General features: G+C 39.6%; 1 protein-coding gene across 1 annotated transcript; it reads right to left on the minus strand.

Annotated features, from left to right (window-relative positions):
* Window positions 1–3,762: 3,762 nt before the first annotated feature.
* On the minus strand, window positions 3,763–13,569 carry MAPK1IP1L (mitogen-activated protein kinase 1 interacting protein 1 like). The gene is made up of 4 exons (XM_068965652.1): window positions 13,436–13,569; window positions 6,499–6,520; window positions 5,133–5,825; window positions 3,763–4,167 (listed from the first exon to the last, which is right to left on the minus strand). Exons 2-4 carry the CDS (start codon window positions 6,514–6,516, stop codon window positions 4,156–4,158), a joined length of 723 nt encoding a protein of 240 aa, XP_068821753.1. The 5' UTR covers window positions 6,517–6,520; window positions 13,436–13,569; the 3' UTR covers window positions 3,763–4,155.
* Window positions 13,570–13,925: the final 356 nt, after the last annotated feature.

Here is a 13,925-nt window from a genome sequence, read left to right on the forward strand (position 1 = left end):
TTACATACATTAAATTTGTCATTATTAAATCAATGAAAAAAATTACAATATCAAGGAAAAAATACAAAACCTTTATAGAGCACACATAAGAAGTCAAGTTTACTTAATGGCAACAAATCGGGATCTGCTGATCAGTGGCAGGCAGTGAAAGTGCCTTTATCCAGGGGAAAACTTGAAGAGGCAAAACATCCCGTTACTCTGTGTGCTTGAATAGTTCCATCAACAAACACTACAGTCTTGAAAAGCATTTTCTTACTTAAAAAAAGAAAAAAGGTATTCCATACTTTGTTCTTTAAATGCCCAAAGGCTAGTCCAAAACTTCCACCAGCAGGAATACTAAAATGTTTATCCAGGGAACCAATACTGGGTGTACTCATCAAATCTGTAATGCCTGCCCCTACCTAGGCTGTAAGCCTCTGAAGAGCCTCCTCTTCATCTCTGTATCTCTGGCATCTGACAAAAGCACCTGGATTATGGACATTTAAGTGTCTGCTGAATGAATGCAGTCTTCAGAGGCTTTCTATTGCCAGAAGCTTGCATGGCCATTTCTTTAATACCAATTATTTTATTGGCAATTTTTGTTTTACCTGGCAGAATTCTGAAATTAAAAAGAACAGTGCCTGTCCTCAACACTAAGTATTGCTCTATTAAGATAAAATTATAGTCTTCCCTGAAAGCCACCCATCACTTTCTATGCATAGTACAGTGGATCAGTGTGATCCATCTGAATTAAGCCTTATGCTTTTCAAAAACTTGAACACTTGAAGGTCTGTGCTTAGGTTTAATTTCCAAGGTTTGTAAACCAGGCATTTTATAAATCTAGCACTATTCAGGGTGAGAAAGGAAGACACTGGCACGAATCTCCTCGAAGTGTAGGCAACTGACTGATTTGCAAGCTAGGCACAGTATTTTAACTGAAACTCTTGAGTAGAGCTATATTGATATACACAAAGTTCCAAAAGTTGTACATCTCAGTACAAAAGGTAGCACTAATAACTGTGAGGTAAAAATATCAGGGGCAAAACCGACTTGTCTCCTAGAAAATATTCCAATATCCCACTGTAGCAGTGCGACAGACCACCCCCTTTCTTCTCTGTCCCTTTATTATTCTCTGTCCATGGAATCCTCCAGGTAGGAATAATGGAATGGGTAGCCATTCCCTTTTCCAGGGGATCTTCCTGACCCAAGGATCGAATCTGAGTCTCCTGCATTGCAGGCTGAGCAATTACTGTCTGTCCATTACTGCCTGAGCCACCCTTATTATTCTCTACTGAAAATGGTAAGCAATGAAACTAACAAAGGAAGGAGGCCCTTTAGTAATTAAAAAATGCACTTATTCCTGAATAATCAATATATTACTTTACAGAAAACAGGGCTATGCAGTCAGAGCTGTAAACAGCTATCTTCAAAAGCATTAGGCCAAGTCTAGTAAGACAAGCCAAGGCATTGTAAGCACTTCTTTAAGGAGCCTTGATTTTTGAGGACTGTGTGTATGAGTGAGGACCCAAGGTCTGTATTTGAATTTCTGCCACCTTTAGGCTCAACAATTTGAAAACCTAAGATCCTAACTCCAGACATACTATTCCTCAACACATCTCAACTATCTCCATCAAATTTATCTTAAAGTTTCTGCTCTGAAAGTCCAAATGCCAGTATATTTACTGCATACCCCCTTAAGGCCAAACATACTTTCTAACAAGTAGCCTGTTCCACAAACCAATCTCAGCCTAGCATAATTTGTTTTAAAATATTCCCTAGTAAAGACAAAAAACCTTAGATGCTTTCTTCCATTTTGCCCTTGAAACAACTTCTGCTTTTAACTCCACCCTGAACCCCAAAATACCTGCTGGCCCAGAGTATGTTTAAGAATTGAGATGTCCCTCCCCCAAGCAGAGAAATTCTACTTCCTTCAATTTTGATTCATTACAAAAATTTTCCCAAGTATCAGATGGAAAACCCTTAAAAAGCCAATTTTAAAATGGCAGTATCGTCTAGGGCACGCTGGGCAGTGTGGGTCGCAGCAGTTAATATAAGGGGTAGTAGTTCCAAATCTTGTATTCATGGCCCTTCAAATCCTTTAGCATAAGATTTTCTCTCATAATAATAGATTCCACGATTAAGATTCCCAAACTTGCTACCTCTTCTTCTTGTAGTCAAACATTATCCTCTCTAGTGTTAAATATTTTATCTAAAGCCAGAGCTGTCAACTTATCCCAAGGTAGGACAATGAAAATAAGCAAAAGGAGAGAGATCTTTGTTGCCATCTCACTTTTCCTATCATCCTTCCAAAATTAGCTAATATTATGATATTAACTGATAATTTAAGCTATGATACCTTCTAAGGCTACTGCCTTACAAATTGAAGGCTAGAACAGATTTCAAGAGTACTGTAGATAGCTGCCACTTGTCCCTGCAAAGAAGTGAAAGAAAAAGATTGTGCCACTATGAAAAAGCTAACATTCCCCAGTCTGAAAATACCTAAACAAATTAGTTTCAATTCTGAAAGCTTGAATCTATCATTTACTTAAGGGAGGCCTAAATACTGAATGTTACTCTAGAAAGTTGACAATCTTGCTTTCTTAAAAGGAGGTAGCTAACAAACCATTAAACTGGCAGCATTTGGCATTCTTGACATTTTAACTATGAGAGATAAAACCACCAAATATTTTCTTTCTAAGCAAAAGTAAGAGCTCCTGCATAAATCTCTCATATATTGGTCAAGAAAGTCACAAATACATTTTAGTAACCTAATGGATACATTCAAAATTTCAAAATGTTATTGACAAGTAACATGGTCAGTTCTATCCCAAATCTAAAAATATGATTTAAAGATAAGGTGCCAAAAAGCTATTTTGAAGGTTACAAACAACACTTATTTTTAAGTAACACAGTCACACTACTTTAAACTCAATTGTAGAGATCTATACTTTATGATTATGCTCAGTGTTAGAGCTAGAGAATAATTTTTGGGTGGCACTCATTCTTCTACCTATTTACCTGTCTTACTGTCAACAAATACAGAACTGAACTGTTAACCATAAGCACTTTACAAACAGATCCAGGAAAACTATGGGAGACACAATGATATAGCTTAACCAGACTCTGAAAGACATTACCATATTTCGATCACACTTCTACAAAGAACAGTCATGTCTGTATGACTGAGGTTCTCTAAACATAACTTCTGTGTTTGTGATAGACTCCTAGAGGGGGCCAGTTTTCAGTATCAGGGAGGAATTATGGGATGTGCCCCTTCTAAAAAATTGAGGGAAAGGGGACTACAGGAAGGGCCCTGTAGAAGAGTGTTTTGTGGGAATGCAAATTACTTATTACTATGAAGTAGTTCCCAGGGTCTCCTCCAATTTGAGGTTCCAGACAAACGAGAGAATTATTTCCTCCTTGAGCTCTTCCCAAAGCAATATGGACAGTTCAATCTATTCTAAAACAATACAAAGAGATCACCAATTCTCTAAGAATATAATTTACATTTACACGTCGGCCTGCATTAAGAAGAAACAAGTTTCCACAAAGGGCATATTTTAGCACTGCATGGCCCATCTGGCTAAAAATAAGACTTATCAGTGGAACTAAAAACGAAGGAAAAGTTTTCACTAAAAGCTCAAGGATAAAAATGAACTCAACATCTGACAGTAATCACCAACAGTTTTAAAATGTATATCCAAATTTTAACCTCAGAAGGACCAGGTTTATTTATCCTGTAGAGAGAACAGCTCAAGATGTTGAGAAGCATCATTTGTTTAAATTATGACAATGTGATTGTTTTCAAAGTGTGTTTATTTGGGGGAAAAAGTGATTATATAAGTGTTTAGTTTCATAATTTAAACAAATTGAATAGTCTGTTTTAAACAAATTGTAGCAAAGAGCTATTCAATATAAGTAATTACTTTAACTTTCCATAAAAACCAAATAAAAATCACATTTGAATAATTTCCGTTTACATTTTTATCTGATTGTATCCATCAGATGTACTATACATCCAAGCACAAGAGGCAGACATCTTCTGAGAGGTGCAAGAGTTGTTCTTTCATGAATGCCCTCTAAGAATAGGGAAACAGCAATTTTTATATATGCATTCATGTGCATATATCTATGTACTTCAAAAAGCAAAGCGTCATCTCTTCATCCATTGTTAACTTAATGGTAAGACTGCAATAGAAAAAAGAAAAAGTAAACTTCTAGATTTTGTACATGGAGTTTATTAACTCCTTGCTGTGACTTAAACTTACTGCTTAATAAATCCAAACAGCAAATCATCACTTATTCTGGCATACACTTAACTAAAATATTTAAAACCATATATACATGGCAAAAAGTTACACTAATGAAAAGTTTCAGGGACACTTTATTAAGATTAATTGGTTGTGATTAATCTGGTTGGAGATCTGATTAGTCCTTTTAAGAATAAACAGATTTTCTTTTCCCCTGTGGAGAATGTGACTTGGCTCAATTCATAGGGGAACATGGTGCTTTTCTACTTGGTCATATGCCCAAGACAGGTCCTCAACTAAGATGTCAACCCTACTCCAGCTTGGCTGACAGCAGAGCACACAGCATTGCATATAATTGGCAATGCAGAAGAGTGGGATAATCTTGAGCTCAGTACTGTGAAGGATCTAACATAACCCTGGCTGAGAAACACGACAGCTGCGTGAACGATGGGCAACGTTACACATTCATGGCTCTGGATTCTCTAAAAATCTACCTCTGTATCTAGCCAGACTGCGAGAGATGACTTTCATTGAACTTTGTGCTTTGGTTTGATGCTATTAAAACATTACTGAGAGAAGTTAAAAAAAAAAAAAAATCCAATGAAACACATCTCTGAGTTCACCTCAAGAATGCTGTTGAGGATACCGCTTACTACATTACAGATCCTTTGAGGGATATCTGAGCAATTTTTGTATTTATAATACCAGGAATACCTGTGCTTTCATCCTTTTAAATGCTTTATCTAAATTTGTCTGAAGGTTGAAATTTACTTATTTTATATATACACCCCTTTAAAAAAAAAAAAAAGGTTTAAAAGCTTTCTAATTGTCCATCCAAAACTGGAGACAGTTTTTCAGCTTATGGGACTATTACTGCATGTTAATAACAAATTAAACACTCACATGGGGGCCACCAGGCATCGGTGGAGCACCAGAAGGTCCTGAAGGCACTTGAAAAGGATTATTGGGAGTGGGATACAGTCCTGGTGTGGGATACGATCCTGCAGGGGCAGGATACGGCGCTGGTGGTCCCCAGGCTCCTGGTGGCACAGTGCCCCACGGAACAGGTGGGGCCGCCCCTGGTGCCTGGGGAGGAGGAGGAGCGGGGTATGGCCCTGGAGACGGATATGGCATATTGGGGGTGGGATACTGCCCTCCCATTCCTGGTGCCCAGGGTCCTGAAGACATGGATCCCCATGGACCTAAAGGACCAGCTGCAGTTGGATCTGTGGGTGCACCATATGGTCTTGGAAGCTCAGGAAAGGGCATATTTGGTGTAGGATATGGCCCAGTGGGGCCAGGGCCTGGATAAGGACCCCCAGGTGGGGGGCACGAGGGTCCAGAAGGAGGAAAGGGAGCCGGGGGTCCTGGAGGCGGTCCGGTGGGAGGCACGGAGGGGTACATCCCTGCTGGCGTTGGTCCAAAAGGCACGGGGGAGGGTGTTGCACTTGGCGGGAGTCCAGACGGCACGGCAGGTGGAGCACTTGGGTTATTCCAGGGGTTGGAACCTGGCCAGCCTTGAGGAGGTTGGCCGGGTTTTGTATTGCTCACAGCAGAGGTTTTGGCAGGGGAGTTTTCAGGTAGCGCATCTGCCAACTGGAATACAAAACAAGCATGTCTTATTGATCTTATTCAGGGACAGGCAATGCCATACACGATTATCAACCTATGAAGGATGGTAAGCTATAAGGTCAGGAATTCTTCAAAAGCCAAGCTGTTCCATTTAAAACCACCTCATTTAATACAAAATTTAGGAGTTTCCTTGAATATCAGCTTTACAATGCAAATTCCTCAGAGAAGCTCAAGTTTTCTAAATACAACTGATCAACACAGCATGAACTGAATCCTGGCTTTTCCTCAAACAAGTGACATACCCTCTCTGAGCTTTGGTTTCCTTTTTCAAAACAACAGTTTAGGGTTAACCTGAGGCCTAAATGAGATAACTCACTCAATGCACTTAACACAGTGCCTGGTATACAATTATCAATAAATGTTGGCTATAATTAACACTATCCGGTTAAAAGAAAACAGAAGTAAGCCTTTAAAAAATTATACTTAAAGATTCATCAAGAAATAAATACTACAGAATGCATTTTCAAATATTATAGCTAAATAAAGACAAATCATCCATCAAAATCACATGCTTAAAAAAAAAAGAAGAATCACAAAAAGCATTTCTTTTAAATTGGAAGACTTCGGGCCCACAGTTAGGACCATGTCTTTTTTCTAAGAGCCAAAAAACTTATGAAGAATAAATGCAACAACTTACCGAAAATTCATCAGACATTTTCCTAAAAACAAAACCAAAACAAAACAAAAAAAGAAGGAATATTTCAAAACCAGTTTATTATATTTTATATTCTTTAAGGAATTATGCATATATTATTTTATTTAAATGGAATCTTAATAATTTATAAAATGACTTTCTTCATGTAGGAAAAATCTCCAAAATAGTTCATACACCTTGATAAACTTCATCCCTTTTTACTGGCTATACAGCATATAAAAGTGATCCATAATTTACTTTGTACTCTCAAGTTGGTGGCTGTTTAGGCTGTTGCATTCTGAGTTTTTTAAAATGACGACACTGTGAACATCTCTAAACACCTATCTTTTTGAGTCTATTACGAGGAAAAAGCACTAGAAGTGAAATACACAGTCAACAGGTAAGGTCATCTAAAATCCATCTCAAAAAGGCCATCCCAATTTACACTACTTTTTTAAAGCTCCTCTTCCCCACTGGATGTTACTAAATTTATACATCATTTTCAATGACAGGTTAAAGATTGGCATCTTGTTTTAACTTACATATGATTATTAATTAAGTGGAAAGTAGAGCATTATTTAAATTTAATACCCCATTTAGACTTTTTTTTCTGTGAATATGCTTGGACCACTTTCTACTCATGCTATTTCCCAATCTATTCCTAAGAAAGCAATCACTTTTTTAGTTTTTGCTTGTTCCTTGATTTCATATAAACAGAATAATACAGTATGTAGTTTTTTTGCATTTGATCATTTACTAATTAGTACTACTAGTACCAGTTTGACTCAGTTGTGTCCGACTCTTTGTGACCCCATGGACTGTAGCCTACCAGCCTCCTCCCTCCATGGGATTCTCCAGGCAAGAGTACTGGAGTGGGTTGCCATTTCCTTCTCCAACTAATTGGTAGTACATCTTTTTTTTTTTTTTAATGCTTTGTAAGACATTAAGGGTATTAGATGACACACAAAAAATTCATCTATGCTTTCTAATAGTATTTATATAGTATAACTTGTTTAAAAATCTTGTTTTTCTTTCAAATAATAATTACTGAGTAATCTTACTCCTTGGAAGAAAAGCTATGACCAACCTAGATAGCATATTGAAAAGCAGAGACATTACTTTGCCAACAGAGGTCTGTCTAGTCAAGGCTATGGTTCTTCCCAGTGATCATGTATGGATGTGAGAATTGGACTGTGAAGAAAGCTGAGCGCTGAAGAATTGATGCTTTTGAACTGTGGTGTTGGAGAAGACTCTTGAGAGTTCCTTGGACTGCAAAGAGATCCAACCAGTCTATTCTAAAGGAGATCAGCCCTGGGTGTTCTTTGAAAGAAATGATGCTAAAGCTGAAACTCCAGTACTTTGGCCACCTCATGTGAAGAGTTGACTCACTGGAAAAGACTGATGCTGGGAGGAATTGGGGGCAGGAGAAGGGGACGACAGAGGATGAGATGGCTGGATGGCATCACTGACTCGATGGACACGAGTCTGAGTGAACTCCAGGAGATGGTGATGGACAGGGAGGCCTGGCGTGCTGCGATTCATGGGGTCGCAAAGAGTCGGACACGACTGAGCGACTGAACTGAACTGAATCTATCTTTTCTTAACTGACCCAACAAGCTACCTTTAACACATTCTACAGCTGCTATTGATAACAAACACTGAAAATCTATCTACCATGCTAAGTGCTTTAGGTGCATAATCTCACAAATAGATGCAGATTCTATTACCACTCCCAGTTTACAGCTGGAGAAAAGGAAGCTTAGCAAGTTAACTTGTTTCAAGTCACAGAGCTAGTGACAAACACTGAGATTCAAACCCAGGTACAGTCTGATTCCAAAACCATCAGGCCACAGAGCCTCCATCATTTCCCAAAGGTCCTGTGAACACTATTCTACTGATCCACAGTATAACATTCCATCTTATTAGGGCAGCTTTATACTTTTAAACAAATTTTATGACCTACGATTACTATTTTTTCGGGTTTTCCTGACTATTGTCATGCTTCTTTTTTCTAAGTCACTTTGTGAAACCAACAAAAAATCCCAACACCACAATGATAAAACATAATTAAATTTACAGATTTAGGGGACATTTGATATATTTAAAATATAAAAATATTATCATTTGAGAAACAAGGTATATCATCCTGGTTCCCATCACTGTCATTTATTATCACTCAATAGTTTTTAAAAATCAAGACTCCTATACATTTTTTGTGAGTTAGATTTCTAAATGGTAAACTTTTTTTCATGGTTGTAAACCGGGTCTTCCATTATGTTTTCTAATTGGTTGGTTGTTCATATATGGGAAAAGCCTTTTAAATTTTAGTGTTACTTTTGTAAGCAGTGACATTACTGAATTATTTCTGAAAGTCTCTCAGCTGAGTCTCTGGAATCTGCAGATAAAGAATTATGCCATTAGCAAGAAATAATTTTACCTTCTCTTTGCAATGTTTATACCCTTTTTCTCTTTTGCATAAGCTAGAATTTAAACAATGAAATGTTAAATAAGATAGTGCGAACACAGTAGTCTTCCCAACTCTCCTGGTAATGCTTATAATGTTTAAATATGATTCTCATTTTTAGTTTTGAGATTTAAAAAAATTACAGTAAGGAAGTGTCTATTTATGCCTATTTTTGCTAGATTTGGTCCTTTTTTTTTTTTTTCTAACTTAAAAAAAAACCCACTGAATTTCTTCAGATTTTTTGGGCATCTAAAGATTTGATCTCACTGTTTTTTTCTCTGCCCCACTAGTACACAATATAGTTATATATATGTTGCTTAATATTGAGCCATTTACAGTTTTAGTTCATGTGGTATGGTTATTATGTGGAATGATAAAATGAACAGGAAGCCTGCAGTCACAACAGCTATAAATTCATAAGCTCTTAATTTCATAAGATTCATAATTCATAAGATTCATTCATAATTCAACAGCTCTTAAATTCATAAGATTAAAAACACATCATGAATGTATAACAAATATATTTATCCATTTGTTTCCATGTTAAGGTTTTATACTAAAAAGTAATATCACACAACAGTAGATTCTTAGGACTAACACTTGAAAGAAAGTTGATCCATGCACAAGTTTCAAGTCTACCTAAGACAAACATTCTTTTCACACAGGGTGAGCCGTTTAGAAACAGAGAGTGGTTCTGTATCAAAGTTCACATTAATTCTGGAGCAAAAAACCTAACTAAGCAACCCCATTCAACTTCACCTGGTCTTACAGTTCAGGTTTTTAGAATTACTCATTTCCTTCTTAGTTTTGAAAAACTATGGTTAATTAATCATAGCATGACATTAAAATCTAACTCTGGCTTTCAGAAGTTTAAATTCAACATCAAATCCTGGAAGATAGAGGAAATAATAAAACCTTGAAAGGGATTAGAAATAGAGGTCACTTCCTGTTTTACAGCACTGCACTGTAAAGCAACTTGTTCTCCTGCCCAAACAGTTATCAACTGGAAACATTCCAATTTACAATTTGGGGAATACTTTCACCATAAACTGGTTAAAAAAATAGAGCTGGACATCAGTACTCCAATCTAGAGTACAATCCAATAGAGTGGACATCGAGTAGACTTGCAAAAAAACCCCCAAAACAACCAACAAACCATTGGACTGCCAGGAAATCCCCCCAAACCCTAGATTTTCTCGAGGAAGAAAAAAAAAACAACCTCCAAAACATACAGATTATGCTAATTAAGATGAGTCTAATGGGATCTTGAACTACAAAAAAAAGTTTATAATCAAGGAAGACTTTAATTTTTTGTTTTGGAAAAAGCTAAAGCTGTCACTTCGAAAAGTTTCCATTAACACTTTATGGCAATACACATCATGTGTAAAATAAATCATTGTATTTTCTGAGGAGCAATTTTAAAACAAGAGTACACAATTTCTTTCAACTAGCACTAGAAACATAAAGCATTTCTGTAACACCTATGGCCTTTAGAATAAAAACAGTAATTCAATCATGGGGGAGTTTTAAAAAGTTGAATTACTGGTGAGTACTGGACAAGGAATATTTCAAAGGGCCATCAAACTGTAGGAGTCAAAAACAGTATGGGACTACACAGTTATGAAACCTGGACACCAAATCTTTTGTCTGAATCTTTTGACAAAGACAGTTTTTAGCCAGAGACAATTTTTCTCATCAGCAAAACAGTTACAATTCCTGACTACTTCACAGATAAGTAAAATATCTAAAAATCTACAGTTATAAACAAGATATTTATTAAGAGTCACTAAGCAAAATCAGGATTTTTGCATTGACTTGTTTAGTATGGGGAAAGAATACTAGAAATATATTGTACTGAAAATATAAACTTTGAATGAGCATTTTTATGTGATAGTTTCTAGTATTGGCATTTATTAGCCAACACTCTGTTTTACATTTGGACAACTCAAGAAATTGGGATCTGCATGTTTTTGAACATTTTAAATTACTGAAAAATATGTAATTAAAAAAATAACTTTTCAACAAGGTCCTGTTAGTCCTATTTTCTACACTCATATTTATTGGAACCTAAGTGCCTGGTACTGCGTTGGGCCTTGGGGAAATCAATAGTCTTAGGGGGAATAAACACTTAACGGCAGTTCAGTCTGGTGGAGAACTACCATTTAAACAGTAGGCTTACCTGGGTTAAGTGCAGGGCACTATGGGAGCACCCTGAAGAGCTCCTAAAGGTATCAAGGAAAGGATTATCAAGGGAGGAATCCTGAGGAGTCCTGTCTTTGCAGTGTGGGAGAACAAAAAGACCTGGGGTAGGTCCTAGGGAAAGGAGCAGTTTGTGCAAAAGCTGGGGCGGGACGTATAAGCAGATTAGATTGGCTGCAATGTAGAAAGGGGAGGAATATGAAAGCTTCAACCAGAGATTCTCTAGACCAAAGTTTGATCATCTCAGAGATAGCTCACCTCAATGAATCTGTTACTTCAACTATAATAATGGGTTCTTAAGGTCAGGGCTAAATGGGTCAGGACTAAATGGGACTGGTAAATCAAGTGCCTATAGTAAAAGTGCCTAGAAAACATAAATAAACATATCATCTTCTCTTCCTCGGTGTACGGGCTATTGCATATGGCTACAAGCCTGGGGGCGGGGGTCGGAGGGAAGTTCAAGAAGGAGGGGACATATGTATATACCTATGGCTAGTACAGGCTGATGTATGGCAAAATCCAACACAATACTGTAAAGCAATTATCCTTCAACTAAAAAAGCATTAGAAAAATAAAGGCGTGCACACCACAAGTATTTAAAACTAGGTAATTTTGCAGTTCACTGGTGGGCTCTGGACAAGCCAAGCTGTGCCAACCCCAGAGGTGAAAGTTGACAGTAGTATCCACCTCACAGATTTGCTGTGAGACTTACACAATAAATCTCCTGGTCACCGTCTGGCACGCAGCAAAAACTCAACAGGTGTCAGTTTCTACAAATTGCTATGATAGGTTTGTAAATTTTTACCTGCAGTTCTCAATTTAGAAACTTCTAGAAATGAAAGAAGTGTTCCCAAGTTTGACATAAAACTTACTTGGTGGACTTCCCTGATGGCTCAGACGGTAAAGCGTCTGTTTACAATGTGGGAGACCTGGGTTCGATCCCTGGGTCGGGAAGATCCCCTGGAGTAGGAAATGGCAACTCACTCCAGTACTATTGCCTGAAAATCCCATGGACAGAGGAGCCTGGCAGGCTACAGTCCATGGGGTCGCAAAGAGTCGGACACGACTGAGCAACTTCACTTTTCATCGCTGCACAAATATTAATGCTGGATTGGGGACGCTGCCCCGACTCCGCTGGTGTGATCTCTCGTCTTTGCACCTTATCGTCTTTTCTAAAACCTAAAGATAAAATTTTAGGATTTCTGAATTCCAAAACACACTGGTCCCAAGGATTTCAGTTAAGGGGCTGTCTCTAGGTCTCCGTTCCTCGTGGAGAGAGGAAAAGGGACACTCCAGTACACATAACTCAAGTTTCTGAAACAAACTAGCTTTGAATAGAAAGTTCAGAGACACTCGTATTGAGAAAAATGTCTATTCCTCCTGCCCGAAGACCACTATTCCCGAACAAAGAGCTTCTGAAAGATTTCTGAAGGGTAACTTCGTCTTTAATGGAGGGTTCGTTTTCAAAACAAACTCACAGCCATCAAGTGTACGAGCGTGTATTTCTTTAGTAGCAACCCTATAAAAATGTTTTTCGTCTTCTGTCAGATGAGTATGCTTCTATGCTTCAACATTACGATCCCCATTTATTAAAAGCGCTACTCTTGGTTTTCAGAAGAAAACGGTCCAAAGCCACCAGGCGCTCCTAAATCCTAAAATAAGGGAGCACTACAGAACTCAACACTTCTCAGTTTGTCATGGATATTCATCTGAGTATCTGCTAGGAACTCCTCTAGAAAATGATGACCAAAAAAAAAAAAAAAAAAAATGATGAGCAAAACCTCATATTGCGAATAATCTTAAACTAGCACCAAAGACTCCTACAAGAATCTTTCAGCCTTCCTCTCCCTTTCATTAGCAATTAATAAGTAGGGGAGGGAGTCGGGGCCAAGGGGCGCTAGGCGGGTAGCCCTTCAGAGCCCAGCGAACAAAAGGAGTCCGGGATTAACCGGAGCGAACCGGCCTCCGAGCGGGTCGCGCCCGCCCGGGAAAGGGTGGGGGAGGGGCCAGGCCCGCTCCCCGCCCCGCCCCCCGAGCCAGGCCTGACGTCACCCGCCGAGAAATCCAGCGGTACGACGTCACCCGCCCCCGACGCCTTCTCCTTGGGGGGTTAGCGGGCTGATTGCCCACAGCGGAGAGGAAAACCACGGGGAGAGACTCTTAGCCCCCGGCCCCCGCAAAGAGGCGTCTGAGGCACCTCCGTTACTGTCCCCGCGTCCCGCTTGGGCGGGCTCCCTCGCTCTCCTCCATGACCCGCTAGCGCCGAGGCAGCCTCACCCGGCAAGATTCGAACTCGCAGCAAGATCTAGAAGTGGCGATGGGTCCGCGAGAACTGGGCGCTGAAGAACCGAGCGTAGCCCGACCGACGACGGCAGCGGAGACGGAGACGGGGGCGGCAGCAGCACCAGCAGCGCGCGGCTCCTCCTGGCGCCGGAACAGGAAGCGCCGTGCTCGGACGCGCAGCCCCCACCCGGCTCCGCCTCCCCACTGGTCGGCGGGGCCCGGCCGCGCGCGCCCTCCTCAGGGGGCCGGTGGAACTGCGGCCAGCCAGTCCACGGCTGCTTGGCTGTTTTTCTCTCGGTGGGCGGGAGGAAAGATCCCTAGTTTCCCGGAGTTCTGAGCGTCTAAAGGAAACGCCAGTGGCGGGTTGCGTTCTGGCAGCTTGGAGGAAATTGTCTCCTGGAGAGGCTTGAAAGCAAGTTCTGGATTCCCTACACTTGCGGCATTTAAGAGTTAGGCCTCGAAGCTGGCTAGGTGTGAATGCCTT

This window comes from Capricornis sumatraensis, chromosome 2, assembly GCF_032405125.1.
Source record: "Capricornis sumatraensis isolate serow.1 chromosome 2, serow.2, whole genome shotgun sequence".
In the NCBI taxonomy this organism is placed as follows: domain Eukaryota; kingdom Metazoa; phylum Chordata; class Mammalia; order Artiodactyla; family Bovidae; genus Capricornis; species Capricornis sumatraensis.